Source organism: Panthera tigris, chromosome C1 (assembly GCF_018350195.1).
Source record: "Panthera tigris isolate Pti1 chromosome C1, P.tigris_Pti1_mat1.1, whole genome shotgun sequence".
In the NCBI taxonomy this organism is placed as follows: Eukaryota; Metazoa; Chordata; class Mammalia; order Carnivora; family Felidae; genus Panthera; species Panthera tigris.
In genome coordinates this window covers 78141380-78156334 of record NC_056667.1, presented here as the reverse complement: position 1 = coordinate 78156334, position 14955 = coordinate 78141380, and the positions used below count along the sequence as shown (strand labels likewise).

At 35.8% G+C, this 14955-nt stretch overlaps 1 protein-coding gene across 3 annotated transcripts in view; it reads left to right on the top strand.

The window, feature by feature from the left end:
• The window catches only part of DIPK1A (divergent protein kinase domain 1A), a 104367-nt gene extending 89463 nt beyond the window's left edge, over window positions 1–14904 (top strand). For all 3 annotated transcript variants that reach the window (XM_042997900.1, XM_042997901.1, XM_042997903.1), the window contains exons 3-5: window positions 8672–8779; window positions 11270–11446; window positions 12707–14904. In XM_042997900.1, coding sequence (XP_042853834.1) covers window positions 8672–8779; window positions 11270–11446; window positions 12707–13519 — 1098 coding nt within the window. In that variant the 3' untranslated portion in view covers window positions 13520–14904. The remainder of the gene's footprint in view (window positions 1–8671; window positions 8780–11269; window positions 11447–12706) is intronic.
• Window positions 14905–14955: the final 51 nt, after the last annotated feature.

Below are 14955 nucleotides of genomic sequence, written 5' to 3'. Positions count from 1 at the left end.
TTATTCTTTTTTTTTAATGTTGAATGGATTATAGAAAATTAATAATTTTATCTTCAGTGAGGTTTTGAAATCAAAACCATTATGTTTTTTATCATCGTCTTATATATATATATATATATATATATATATATATATATTTTTTTTTTTTTTTTTTTTTTTTTTTTGAGAGAGAGAGCACAAGCTGGGGAGGGGCAGAAAGAGAGGAGACACAGAATCTGAAGTAGGCTCCAGACTCTGAGCTGCAGCACAGAGCCCGATGTAGAGCTCGAACCCACAAACCATGAGATCATGACCTGAGCCAAAGTCTGACGCTTAACTAACTGAGCCACCCAGGTGCTCCTTATCATGGTGATTTAATAAACATTTACTGAATACTTAAAATACTAAACTCTCTTCTGTATGCTAGAGAAAAAGGGGAGGTTCAAAGATGAATATGACTTTGTCTCTGCCTTTCCACCAGGGAAGATAACATGAACATAAATGATGTTAGATCTGGGAATATAAAGAAGGAAGGGAGGAAGAATATAGTATCAGGAAGGAAATATACAGTCTCAAGATTATTCATTGGCAATAATGTTGTGGAAAGGGCCACATTTAAATCTTGACCTGGAGCAGGTTATGAATCGAGTGTTCCTCAAGATTCAGGAGCCAAATCTCAGGACATTTGATCCTTTAAGTCCTTTAAGTCCTGTTCCAGAAGCTCTTCACAGCAGAATGTGCTATTTCTGCATGAAAACCAAGAACACAGTTCATTTATTCATTTGTTCAGCAAGTGCTTTTTATACACATTTGACTATGTGTCAGGCATTGTGCAAAGTCCTAAGGAAACAAAGATGGAAGTTCTGGCCCTACTTTGAGTTGCTTATGCAGAGGGAATGAATGTGACCAGAGCCCTTTGGCAGGAACAGTGTGGATGGACATCTGACCCAGCCATTATTAAATCTGCTCTACATGTTTCTCTCCAAGATTAAGTCATTCTGGTTCTTTTACCTCAATCACTAATTAAAAGCACGGCTCTGGAGGCAAACTATCTCGCTTCAGATTCTAGCACTACCACTAACCTGCTCTGCAAATTCCTTAACCTCTGTTGCCTTAATTTATTTATTAATAAAATGGAGATAAATGATGGTAACATCTATTTTATTGGGAGGTTGTGAGGATTAAAGAGTTATACACAAAAAGCTATTAGAATAATGCTGAAATACAGAAAACAATATGACAAATACCTATGGAGCTACCATCTACCTAACAAACCTTTTGCCATATTTGCTTCATTTTTAAAAGGGAAAAGCATCACAGATCCAATTGAAGCTCTCTATCCTTCCTGATATTCTCCTTCCTCCTCCCTAGGGGTAACCACCATCTTGAATTTGCTGTGAGTCCTTACCATCATATTCTATACTTTCAGTATATGTGTACAGGGACATAAACAATATATAGTATTGCGTTGCATGTTTCTAAACTTTTTTTTTTTAAGAGAGAGAGAGAACATGAGTGGAGGAGAATGACAGAGGGAGAGAGAGACAGAGACAGAGAGAGACAGAGACAGAGCATCTTAAGCAGGCTTCATGCTCAGCACAGAGCCCAACGCAGGGCTTGATTACACAACCTTGGGATCATGACCTGAGTAAAATCAAGAGTTGGACACTCAGTCAACTGAGCCACTCAGGAGCCCTGTATGTTTCTAAACTTTAATTAGTGATATTAAACTGCACCTATCATTTTGTAACTTTTTCCACTTGACATTATGTTTTCAACATTTTTCCATGTTCTTTCATTTTAAGTACTGAGTTCTTTTGAGTTAATTACTGAGCTAATTACTGAGTTCTTTCATTTTAATTACTCTATAGTCTTTCACTGTATGAATACACCTCATTTTATTCAGCCATTCTCCTGTTGATGGACATTTGTGTTGTTAACCATTTTCCACTTAGAAACAGTACTACATCCTAAATGGCACCTTGAGGTCCTCCTAGACTGTACTTTGAGCTGAGACTTTTGGAGGGAAAGATTTTTCATTATGGGTTCAATTTTTTTTTAATGTTTACCAGTCTTATTCAGATTTTCTGTTTCTTCTTGCATCTTTTCTATTGTCTCTATTTTTCTAAAAAAACTGTTCATTTCAAATGTATTGCCATGTATTTATATTATTCACTATCCCTACCCTTTTCTTTCCTAATAATCCTTATTTGTGCCTCTTTTTTTCATGATCAGTCTTGTTAAAGGTTTATCTCCTTTGCTAAAGTTTGAGAACTGTTACTATTATTGATCTTTTTCTTTTTTTTTATTAACTTCTGCTTTTTTTTCTTCTTCTTTTGGAGGTTTACTCTGTTATTGTTGGGGTCTTTTTTAAGCCTCTTTAGTTGAATGCTTACTATTTATATTCAGTTTCTTATCTTTTTTCATCATTGCATTTAAAGCCATAAATTTCCCTCTAAGAACTCTTTTAGCTGCATCTTACAAGTTTTAATATGTATACGTTTGTTGTTGTTCGTTCTAAATATTCTGCATTTCCATTGTGGTTTTTTCTTTAATCCACAAAATAGTTAGGAATGTGCTTTTTAGTTTCCAAACATGTCTGTTTATGTTTACATTATTTTTGTTGTTGATTTCTTATTTCTTTGTGATCAGAGGATGTGGTCTATGTGATCTAAATTCATTAGAAACTCTAACCTGTAACCATAGGAGGTTTTGCTGCATCTCCTGAGTGAGGCCTCAGAACTCCCACCATCTTCGCCTTAGTAAAGACATATGCCAGTGAAATTGCTGGCCATCTGCTACAAGCAGATAATGTTTATACCAAACAGATGGTTCTGCATTCCCTAAAAATCCCCAGAGGTTGACCTAGGGAAGGAAGTATCAAGCATCTCCCATGTGATCCTCCCCAAACTGGGGTGTAGGAACTAGATTGCTCTGCTCCTCCTATGAAAGTGAAACCTCATCTTCTTGGTTACAGCCAGGTCTGAAGGAGAAAGCAAGCACGGTGGAGGCTTATCCAGGAGCTTCTCTGGTAGTGACAGCTGAAGGGCAACAGCCCCCAGGTGTTGGCGTTTAACTCTACACATGGGCAGAGCACTCCATCCCTGTCAGGGCTATCCTTATCCTCCCAGCAAACTAGAAAGTATTGGTAGGGGGGGCCCAGGAGGCAAGTCTGAGGAACCTGTGCTGACCTCTTCAAGCATTGAGTACTTACCAGACTCGACTGTGCTTTGGCTTTTTCCTTGGGATCAATGAAAAATTTAAGCCCCCAAAATGAAAGGTTCAAGAAATTATCCTCAGTCCCTATCCCACACAAGAGAAGCCCAGGGTTGGCCTTCTAGTAGGTTGCAATGTATCAAGAACCAGAGCTGGGCAAGACTGATCTGTGAGCCACATCATGTCATCAGACTGAGGGAACCAGACAGACACAGAGAACCATCAAAAGGTAATTGCAGAAACCAGAAAAGAGCAAGAGATCTAAAGCAGAGATTGGGAGATGAAGGTCAGAGGAATTCTTACAACTATAGGAATATACCATAGCCTTCTATTGTTATTTTAATTGGTTAATTCCTTCTTTCTGCTTTCTTTGGATTAATTTTTTTTTCCAATTTCTTGAATTTTTAATTCATTTGTTTTGTTCTTTGCTGTTTGTTAACATAATTAAGACTTCAAATTCTACTCTAAATTGTTCTTTAATTTTATCATTAGTTTTATTTTTAGTTTCTGATTTTTTAAAAAATTATCATTGTTATTTTCTAGACACTTAAATTTTCAATTTGAACTTTCTCTTTGATTCTCAAGAATTAAAAGAACCTTTAGTGGCACATGGGTAGCTCAGTTGGTTAGCATCCAACTCTTAGTTTCAGTTCATTCTACTTCTCCCATTTCTTTGCCCCTCTCCACGTCCCTCTCTCTGTCTCCAAATAAATAAACATTTAAAAAAAATAAAATAAATAACATTTAATTATGTATATATAGATGTTTTATTAATTTCAAGTTTTATCATATTGTGATTAGAGAACACTGTTTCTGCCATATCTACTGTGTGGAATGTATTAAGATTTTCATCTAATTTTGTGTTTTTTTAATGTTTATTTATTATTTATTTTGAGAAAGAGAGAGCATGCGAGCAGGGGAGAGACAGAGAGAGGGAGGGAGAGAGAGAATCCCAAGCAGGCTCCGCACTGTCAGCAGAGCCCAACTCAGGGCTTGATCCCACCAACCGTGACATCATGACCTGAGTAGAAACCAAGAGTCGGGCTCTTAACCAATTGAGCCACCCAGGCGCCCCTTGGTCTAATTTTGTAAATGTTCCATGGACATTTGAAAAGTCTGTTCTCACAGCAATTATATCTACTTTATTATTCAGGCTTTCTAATTCTTTTATGTCCTTTTTTTCATACACCTTATCTGTCATGGACTAAGAGAAGTCAATTAGGCTCTAATGTCTTTGTTTATTTCTTTTTTTATTTCTTACAGATTTTGCTTAATAAATTTTAATACTTTATTTGCCTTATAGAAACTCATGACTGTAATATCTTCATTGTGGATTGTATGTTTGATCATTGTAAAGAGGCTTTTTTTTTTTTTTTTTTTTTTTTTTTGCCTTATTTAATGCTTTCTTAACCTCTGACATCAACCTTGTCTGGTATAAGATTGTGATTTAATGTTTTCCTTGCATTTTCCTGATATACCTGTACTATCTTTTATCTTTTATTTTCAACTTTTTTGACACTGGTTTCTGAAGATATTTTTATTTCAGTAGATGAGATTATCCTGTTGACATTTATAGATATGACTTAGTTCTGTATCACATTTTATGACCTACTTTCTGTTTTTAAGGATTCATTTGGTTTGTATCTTTCTCTAGATGGTGTATATTTCTTTGTTTTATGCATTTTCCTTCTGATTATTTATGAAGGTCTGTATTCTGTTTTTAGCTCTTCTAATGTTTGTCTTTATTTTATAACTTTTAAAAACACACTTTATTTTTTTTTAAGTTTATTTGAGAGAGAGCGAGAGACAGAGAGAGAGAGAGAGAGAATGCTCACACAGGCACACGTGAGCCGTGGAGGGGCAGAGAAAGGGAGAGAGAGAATCCCAAGCAGGCTCCATGCCATCAGCGCAGAGCCCAATGCAGGGCTTGATCCCAACAGTGAGATCATGACCTAAGCCAAAATCAAGAGTTGGACAATTAACCGACTAAGCCACCCAGGAACCCCTATCCTCTATTTCTTTAGACTAAATCTACTTCTTATGAGCAGTGACCAAATTATAATTCCACTCATCTCATCTCCTTTACTCCGCCTAATTTTAATCAATATATTATTGTTATTAGTTCTTTTAGTGATCATTGGTATACTTTTGAATGTACCTCTATATCTGTTAATTGATTTATAAGATGTAAATGTTATCTTTGACCTTGAATATTAAAAATAAAGAGGGGCGCTGGGTGGCTCAGTCAGTTGGGCGTCCGACTTCAGCTCAGGTCATGATCTCGCAGTTTGTGAGTTCAAGCCCAGCGTCAGGCTCTGTGCCGACAGCTCAGAGACAGGAGCCTGCTTCGGATTCTGTGTCTCCCTCTGTCTCTGCCCCTCCCATGCTCATGCTCTGTCTCTCTCTCTGTCTCTCAATAATAAATAATCATTTTAAAAAACTTAAAGATAAAGAAATCAACATCCTTTTGCCACCTTCCATCTTCCTAAATCTTCCCTTCTTAGTTTTTGTTAATTTTATAACTTTTGCTGGTATAGTTTGTAATATAAACATTCTGAGTAATATATAAAATAGTTATTAAGAGAATGAGCTCTGGAACCAGACTGCCTAAGTTGGAATCTTGACTTTATCATTTTTAGGTGTGTGACCTTGAGCAGATTGCTTAACAGATATTTATTTGTTTCCTTGTTTTTACAATGGATATAACAATAGGTTCTACCTCACAGGTTTGTTTTCATGATAATGAATGAAAGTATAGCACTAGAACAGTGCCTGACACATAATGAGCATCTAGTAATTATAAGATATTGCATTAATTATTATGAAGTAGATTTCCAGTTTTGTTTTCATCCCAGTTCTATATTTCAACTGACTACCATGTTCAGGTTCTCTGTTCATCTCTTGGTTGCCTAAAATCCATTCTCAAGTAGTTAAGAGACACTAATGGCAGGGGCACCTGGGTGGTTCAGTCGGTTAGGCATCCAACTCTTGATTTCAGCTCAGGTCATGATCTTGCAGTTCATGGGTTCAAGTCCTTGGGCTCCCATGGAGCCTACTTCAGATTTTCCCTCTGCTCCTCCTCTTCTCTCTCTCTCTCTCAAAATAAATAAATAAATAAACCTTAAAAAAAAAGAGAGACACTAATGGGAGTTATAATTTCTAAACCTTTTATGTTCAAAAACATTTGATGCCTTTTACTTGAAAGGAAGTTTAGTATGTAAAATAATAGTACCTACTATTGAGCACTTATTAAAATCACAGGTGATCTGTATTCATTATAATATCATTTTACCTCATAATAATGCTATAATTTTATTTTTATTTTTTTAAGTAAGCTCTATGCCCAATGTGGGGCTTGAAATCACCATGAGATCAAGAGTTGTATGCTGTACAGACTGAGCCAGGCGCCTCCTTCATAATAATGCTATAAGTCAACTATTACGTGTATTATTCATATCCCCTTTCACAAATGAAAAGGCAAGTCACGCTTCCTTTCTCAGACTTTGCTGGCATTGAACCATTATCTAACATTGATGTGGCTGTGGAGAAATCTGAGGCCAATCTCATTTATTTCCCTTTAAAGATGCCTTGATCTTTTTGCCTGAATGCTCAAAGGATTATTTATTTTTGAAGTCTAGTAAAATTCAGTGGGATATGTCAGAAGGGTCATTCTGTGTCGGTTTTCTTGGGACATTGTGTGTTCTTTCAGTCTGTGAAGTGTGCTTTCACTTACACGAAGTTGCCTTGAATTCTACTTTGAATATTTTTTCTTTTCCACTTGTTCCATTCTCCTTCAGGTGGACATGCTGGATATCCTTTATCTTCTGTATCCATAATTTTGCCTCAAATTCTTTTTAGTTCTTTTTAAATTTCCATTTCCTTTTTCTCACTTTTCTTACCTAGCCCTCGTTTAAGTCTAACTGTGTTGTTATCCTTATCTTCCTTCTTCTTCCGCCCCATTTATAATATGGCTTTAATTTTTAGGATCTTTTCCTTTTCTTCCTTCCTGAGTTCTGCTAGCTTATTTCACAATTCCTTCTGTTATCTCATCATCATTTCTGCTTTGAGGTCTTATTTTTTGAACGGTTTCATTAAGTCCTTTGAATTCACAGCCGTATGCTTGATCTGCTTCATGGCAACGTATTTCTGGAAAATTTATTTTTATAACATTTCATTTCATTTCATTTCCTCCTTTTTCTTGTAGATTTGCTGTGTAGATCTTGGTTTCCTTGGTTATTACTTGTTACTAAACAAAAAGAGTTCTTCCTCAACCAGTTACTTACAGGAAGCAACTGGAGCAGTGAATTGTATTAGTAATGAGGCTGCTATGGTCCAGAGTGTGTGTGTGTGTGTGTGTGTGTGTGTGTGTGTGTGTGTGTGTGTGAGTGAAAAAGAGAAAAAAAGAGAAACATAGAAACCATAAACATTGGTTTAGCTAATGTTATCTCCCCAGCAGATGCTCATAATATACTTTCCCTCAACCCATTTCATTAACAGACTGCCTCCAACATAGGTAACATTTTTAAGGAATTTATCATTCAGCACTGCCTTGTCCTCCTACTTCGTGATGGCAAATAGAGTCCCTGAAAGTTCCCACAACTTGTGCTCCCTTAAACTTTCATTGTAAGTCAGGGTGGTGGTTCTGCCCCTCAAGTGTACCATCTGTTTGGTTCTATGCCAACTTTGAGAAGTAAAATCACAGCAGTTATTTAATCTCAACATACTCTGGACTCTGGTATAATTTTCATTGAATTTGGTAGGCCATCCTCATTAATTGTGCCTTAGGGTTACCTTGGTACCTTATCTTATTAAATATGGAGTTTGTGTTTATTTTCCTTATTTTCTTGTTTTTGGGTGATCTCAAGGATGACAAGATGACATCATGAGCTAATTTTATTTTGTTATTGTAAAATATTTTGGCATTTTTATTTTTAAACGTTTATTTATTTTGAGGGGTGAGGGAGGAACAGGAGGGAGGCAGAGGGAGAAAGAGAGAGAGACAGGCAGACAGAATCCCAAGCAGTCTCCATACTGTCAGCGCAGAGCCCAAATGGGGCTCAAACTCACAAACCATGACCTGAGCCAAAGTCAAGAATTGGATGCTTAACCGACTGAGTCACCCAGGCACCCCATAAAATATTTTGGTACTTTAATTTTTTATTTTAAAATTAGAACCATTTTTTAAGAGTGCCTATAATCTTAGAGCAGGTAGCATACCACCTCAGACCCTGTTAAGTGCGAAAAATAGCTTCCAGTTTTTTGCACAATATAGTCCCAACAAGATCTCTCCTCATCATATAGCAAGTAAGAGCAAAGCTCTGGATTCAAGTTCAAATCTGTCCAAATCCAGAGCCTGAGTTCTTTTCATCATAGAACTACATCTTAAAGAATATAGATATCTCTTTACAGTGTCTTTATTATGTTTCCTCTTATAAACATTTTTCATTAACTACTGTGTTTGTTTCCTGGTTTTTAGTGTGACAAGTACAAGACTGGAGTTATTGATGGACCGGCATGTAATAGCCTTTGTGTTACAGAGACTCTTTACTTTGGGAAATGCTTATCCACCAAGCCCAACAATCAGGTATGGACATTATGAATAAACATTCCAGACTGATAGTGCACTCTACTTTTACCTTAAATTAACGTATTATTAAAAGAATTCTTGAACCAGAGCTTTAGGAAATTTTATATAGTTTAATTTTGTATGCTTTGATTCACTCATCCAATAGATATTAATCCTTTATTCCCAGTATATTCCAGACACTTTAGTTGTTAGGAATATAGTGGTAATTGAGATAGATAAGATTACTTCCATTATGGATCTTATATTAATTAATAGTGACTGATTCTGGGGTATGGGATTAGGGAAATGGAAACAGAGGAGTTTTGCCTTTCATCTTTCTGTGTAATATGACTTTAAAAAATTTACTTCTAGCTATAAATGCTTACATTAAGAAACAAGAAAGATCTCAAATCAACAACCTAACTTTACAACTTAAGGAACTTGAAAAAGAACAAACTAAACCCAAAGCTAGCAGAAAAAAATAAGTAATACAGATTACAGGAGAGAGAAATGAAATGGAGAATAGAAAAACAATAGAAAAAAATCAATGAAACCAAAGGTTGCTTCTTGGAAAATATCAACAAAATTGACAAACCTTTAGCTAGATGGTCTAAGAAGAAAAGAGAAGGCTCAAATTTCTAAAATCAAGACTGAAATGGGGATATTACTATTGATTCTATAGAAATAAAACGTATTAAATGAGTACTATAAACAATTGTACACCAGGTTAAATAACCTAGATGAAATGGACAAATTCCTAGAAACAGAAAGCCTACCAAGAAATAGAAAATCTGAATAGACCTACAACTAGGAAGGAGATTGAATTAGTAATCAAAAGTCTCCCAACAAGAACAGCCCTGACCCTTCACTGGTGAGTTGCCTTCACTGGTGAATTCTACCAAACATTTAAATGCTTCTCAACCTTTCCCAAAAAATTGAAAAGGAGGGAATACTTCCTAACTCATTCTGTGAGGCCAGCATTACCCTGATACCAAAGCCAGATAAAGACACTACAGAAAATCTACAGACCTTGTGAACATTAATGCAATATCCTCAACAAAATACTACCCAACCGGGGTGCCTGGGTGGCTCAGTCGGTCAAGCGTCCGACTTTGGCTCAGGCCATGATCTCACAGTCCGTGAGTTCGAGCCCCGCGTCAGGCTCTGTGCTGACAGCTCAGAGCCTGGAGCCTGCTTCAGATTCTGTGTCTCCCTCTCTCTCTGACCCTCCCCCGTTCATGCTCTGTCTCTCTCTGTCTCAAAAATAAATAAACGTTAAAAAAAAATTTTTTTTTGTTTTAATTTTGTGCATCAAAAGAATATCAATAGAGTAAAAAGCAAATCCACAGAATGAGAGAAAACATTTGCAAATCATGTATCTGATAAGACGTTAATATCCAGAATATATAGAGAACTTCTAAAACTCAACAACAACAAAACAACCATATTTAAAAATGTACGAAGGACTTGAATAGGCATTTCTTAAAAAAAAAAAAAAAAAAAAGATACACAAATGGCCAATAAGTACATGAAAAGATGCTCAGCATCACTTGATCTTAGGGAAATGCAAATCAAAATCACAATGAGATACCACTTCACACCCATTAGGATGGCTACTATCCAAAAAATAGAAATTGACAAGGGTTGGTAAGGATGGAGAGAAATTGGGAACCCTTGTGCACTATTGGTGGGAATGTGATATGGCACAGCCATTGCAAAAAGCAATATAGCAATTCCTCAAAATATTAAACATAGAATGATTTTATGATCCAGCAATTTCACTTCTGGGTATATACCTTAACAAATTGAAAGCAGAGTCTTTATAAAAGATATCTGTACAACAATGTTCATATCAGCATTATTCACAGTAGCTACAATGAGGAAGCACTCAAGTGTCTATCAGCAGGTGAACAGAAATGCAAAATGTGGTATATACATATGAGTTATTAGCTTTAAAAAGGAAGAAATTCTGATACATGCTAATACATGGATGAATCTTGAGGACATTATGCTAAGTGAAATAAGCCAGTCACAAAAAGACAAGTTTTGTATTGTTCCATTTATAGGAGATACTTAGATTAGTTAAAACTGTAAAGACAGAAAATAGAATGGTGATGTCAGAGGCTGGGGTGGGTGAGGAGGGGGAGCAGGGAGTTATTATTTAATGAGTATAGAGTTTAACTTTTATGAGATGAAGAGTTCTGCAGATGGATGGTGGTGATGGCTGCACAACATTGTGAATGTAATACCAAAGTGGTTAAGATTGTAAATTTTATGTTTTTAATATTTTGCCACAATTTAAAAACTGGAAAAAATAAAATTCATCATGGTCAAAAATATATGTATTTAAGCACGCATAGCTTTTATAACCTAAAAAAGTTATGGACAAAAGCTCAATCCTAATGTTTTGTTACTTTGTGTGTTTTTATAAGAAGAGGACACTAAAAATACAGTGGTAAAATTTTCTACTTAGCCTAAAGAATAATTTGTCATTCTTTTTTCATATAGATGTATTTAGGGATTTGGGGTAATCTACCAGGTGTTGTGAAATGTCAAATGGAACAAGCACTTCATCTTGATTTTGGGACTGAACTGGAACCAAGGAAAGAAATAGTGCTATTTGATAAGCCAACTAGGGGAACAACTGTACAGAAATTCAAAGAAATGGTCTACAGTCTCTTTAAAGTAAGTATATCCATTCACATGTTGTTAGTGTGAGGCAGTATATTCTTCAGGAAGAGTTGGTAAGACCTCATCCTAAGCCACAAAAATGTTGGTATTCTTTAACCTATATCAAGGTCTCCATCTTGAGGAAATAATTCAAACAAAATGTGTGGAAGATGTTTATATTAACATTATTTATTATAGCTAAAAATATCCAGATATGAAAGGGGAATTCATTAAATTGATGAGCTGCTCTATAGTTTGACACTGTAACTGGTATACATTATTAAAGATGGGGGAGGGGATAAAATTAGTATACATACCCTGATTGCAAATTATTTCTCAAAGATTTAAAGAAATATTCATACAAAGATTAAATATATTAAAAGATAAAAATAGTTACAATTTTGGAAAGAATCTCTTTTTATTGCTGTCATATTTTCACTCAAAATCTTTTTTTTCTGGGGTTACTGGTTGACTTAGTTAAACATTCGACTAGTGGTTTTGGCTCAGGTCACGATCTTGCAGTTCATGGGTTCTAGCCCCACATCGGGCTCTACGCTGAGAGTGTGGAGCCTGCTTGGGATTCTCTCCCCCTGCCTCTGCCCCTCCCCTACTCACACTTCCTCTTTCTCTCAAAATAAATAAGTTTTTTAAAAAATCTTTCTTTTCTTTGAACAGTTTACATTTTCAGACTATTTATCCCAAGAATCTTCATGGGGAAATACTTTTTTTTTTTTAATTTTTATTTAATAAACACCCAACATGGGACTTGAACTCACAACCCCAAGATCAAGAGCTGCACACCCCTCCAACTGAGCCAGCCGGGAGCCCCAATACTTTTTAACCTTCATCATTGGAATGATATAACTTGAACAAAATAGTTCTATTAATGTATTTAACTACAAAATAGGAGAAAATAATTTTCCATTGACCCACATTATAACTTTGGATATGAGCACATTACACTGCAATTTTGCAAGTCAATGTATAAATAAGACAAAACTAATACTTAGTGTCTTGGATAACTGTATTTATCTATAGGGCCCAAGGGGCTAATGGAAGCTAGGGTGGCCATTTCTTAAAAAAATATATACTTAATGAAGTGGGTTTTACTATAATTATATAAAACATACTTATTCACTTAGTAAGCATTATATTTGGAGATGTATTAAGTTCCTTTATGGAGATTCAGTAATAAGATCATTACTTAGCATAGTAATCCTGTAAAGTTAGTATGTATATTATATGTGAGGTATTTTTCATTCCTTATACACATAGGCAAAGTTGGGTGACCAAGGAAACCTCTCTGAACTGGTGAATCTCATCTTGACGGTGGCTGATGGAGACAAAGATGGCCAGGTTTCCTTGGGAGAAGCAAAGTCAGCATGGGCACTTCTTCAACTAAATGAATTTCTTCTCATGGTGATACTTCAAGATAAAGAACATACCCCCAAATTAATGGGATTCTGTGGTGATCTCTATGTGATGGAAAGTGTTGAATATACCTCTCTTTATGGAATAAGCCTTCCATGGGTCATTGAACTTTTTATTCCATCTGGGTTCAGAAGAAGCATGGATCAGTTGTTCACACCATCATGGCCTAGAAAGGCTAAAATAGCCATAGGACTTCTGGAATTTGTGGAAGATGTTTTCCACGGCCCGTATGGAAACTTCCTCATGTGTGATATTAGTGCCAAAAACCTAGGATATAATGATAAGTATGATTTGAAAATGGTGGACATGAGAAAAATCGTGCCAGAGACAAACCTGAAAGAACTTATAAAGGATCGCCACTGTGAGTCTGATTTGGACTGTGTTTATGGCACGGATTGTCGAACTACCTGTGATCAGAGTACAATGAAGTGTACTTCAGAAGTGATACAACCAAACTTGGCAAAAGCCTGTCAGTTACTCAAAGACTACCTACTGCGTGGTGCTCCAACTGAAATTCGTGAAGAATTGGAAAAGCAACTTTATTCTTGTATTGCTCTCAAAGTCACAGCAAATCAAATGGAAATGGAACATTCTTTGATACTAAATAACCTAAAAACGTTACTGTGGAAGAAAATTTCCTACACAAATGACTCTTAGTTCATTTGGACATCGTGACCATCATAGGAAACTTAACAATTCTAAGGAAAAATTTTGAGCATTAAAAAAATGGCTTCTGACTCAAATCCTTTCCAGTTATACGAAACCCCTTTTCCCTGGTTTTAAGAAGCCATCATCTTAAGATACATATTGATTGCTTGAAGGAATGGCAGGAGGTATAGGATGAACTGATCCAAAGATTAATTCCTGCATTAGAAGCCCTGGTACCTTTCTTCCCAGTACATTCACTGTGTTAACTATTTTGACTAATGACCTAAAATAATGCTGTGAAAAGCCTCATCCCATAAACAGAGTATTTCGTAGATTTTACTTAAGCCAAAATACCATTGCTGGAAACATTGCAATGAAGCTGCTGTTTAAAAAAATATATATATATACGTACACTTACTGAAGTCTTAGCATGGTAAAGTTTGCACATTAACAAGAAATTAAGACTGCAAAGCAGGTAGTTACTCCTTTATAAACAGATGTTGGGTTAATAGCATGGTTTGTTGTATTTATAGACCTAAAAACATTTGTTACATGGCTTCAGAATGTTGAGTGGCTCTTATTAGCTTAAAAATAAAAATCCATCAAAGTGTTCTACTTGGCAATATGTAATTGCCAAGTTTAGAGGCTGAAACTGGATGAGCTTTCATCATCCTTGATTTGATGGGTCCTTTATAGTGTCAATGAGCAGTCCTTCAAAACTGACTTAAGGCCATCAACTCAATCCAAATCCACAAGTCTGAATTTGAGCTATGGGGAAGTGGGACATTAAGAGGCAGACTCTGAAATCATGGGACTTTTTAATAACAATTTTCCATTTTGAACAGTATTTCCTGTTGGCCAAAGGGCTATTTCTTAAGAGGCATGTAAATTTATTTTTCCATGTGAACTTGATATGCAAGTTAATATTTGTTCATGTTATTTTCATGTTTATTAAGATCTGGCATGTACCTTTCAACATCTCTTTTGAAGGAACCTCTTTTGAAGGAAGACCCAGTATTTTTTGCTCCAAGGTTTCACCTGATTAAAGTGAAATGTTATGTGAACTTCACTGGACAGCCTTCTCTCAAAAATTAAAGCCATTGATGAGCACGTTTTGCTTACTTTAAAATGGTGTAGTTTGAAGGTACCTTTTCTTCCCACTAACCATCTGGTTACAATAAATGAATGGAAGAAATATTTCCTAGTGGATGGTTGGTCTGTTGCTTGCCAGACTTTTTAACGGAGAGCTGTATATCATACAATTAGAGGGACAACGCCTGTCACGGAAACAGAAGCCCAAGAAGCAGGTGTGAACTTTGAGTCAATATGTAAAGTTATACTTGTTTCTTGAAGCAAACAAAAACAAAAACAACCCATCAACTCCTCTGCTTTTATATTTGACGTTATTTCTTGTAGTTTCATTAACAAGAGGTTAACACAGAAAC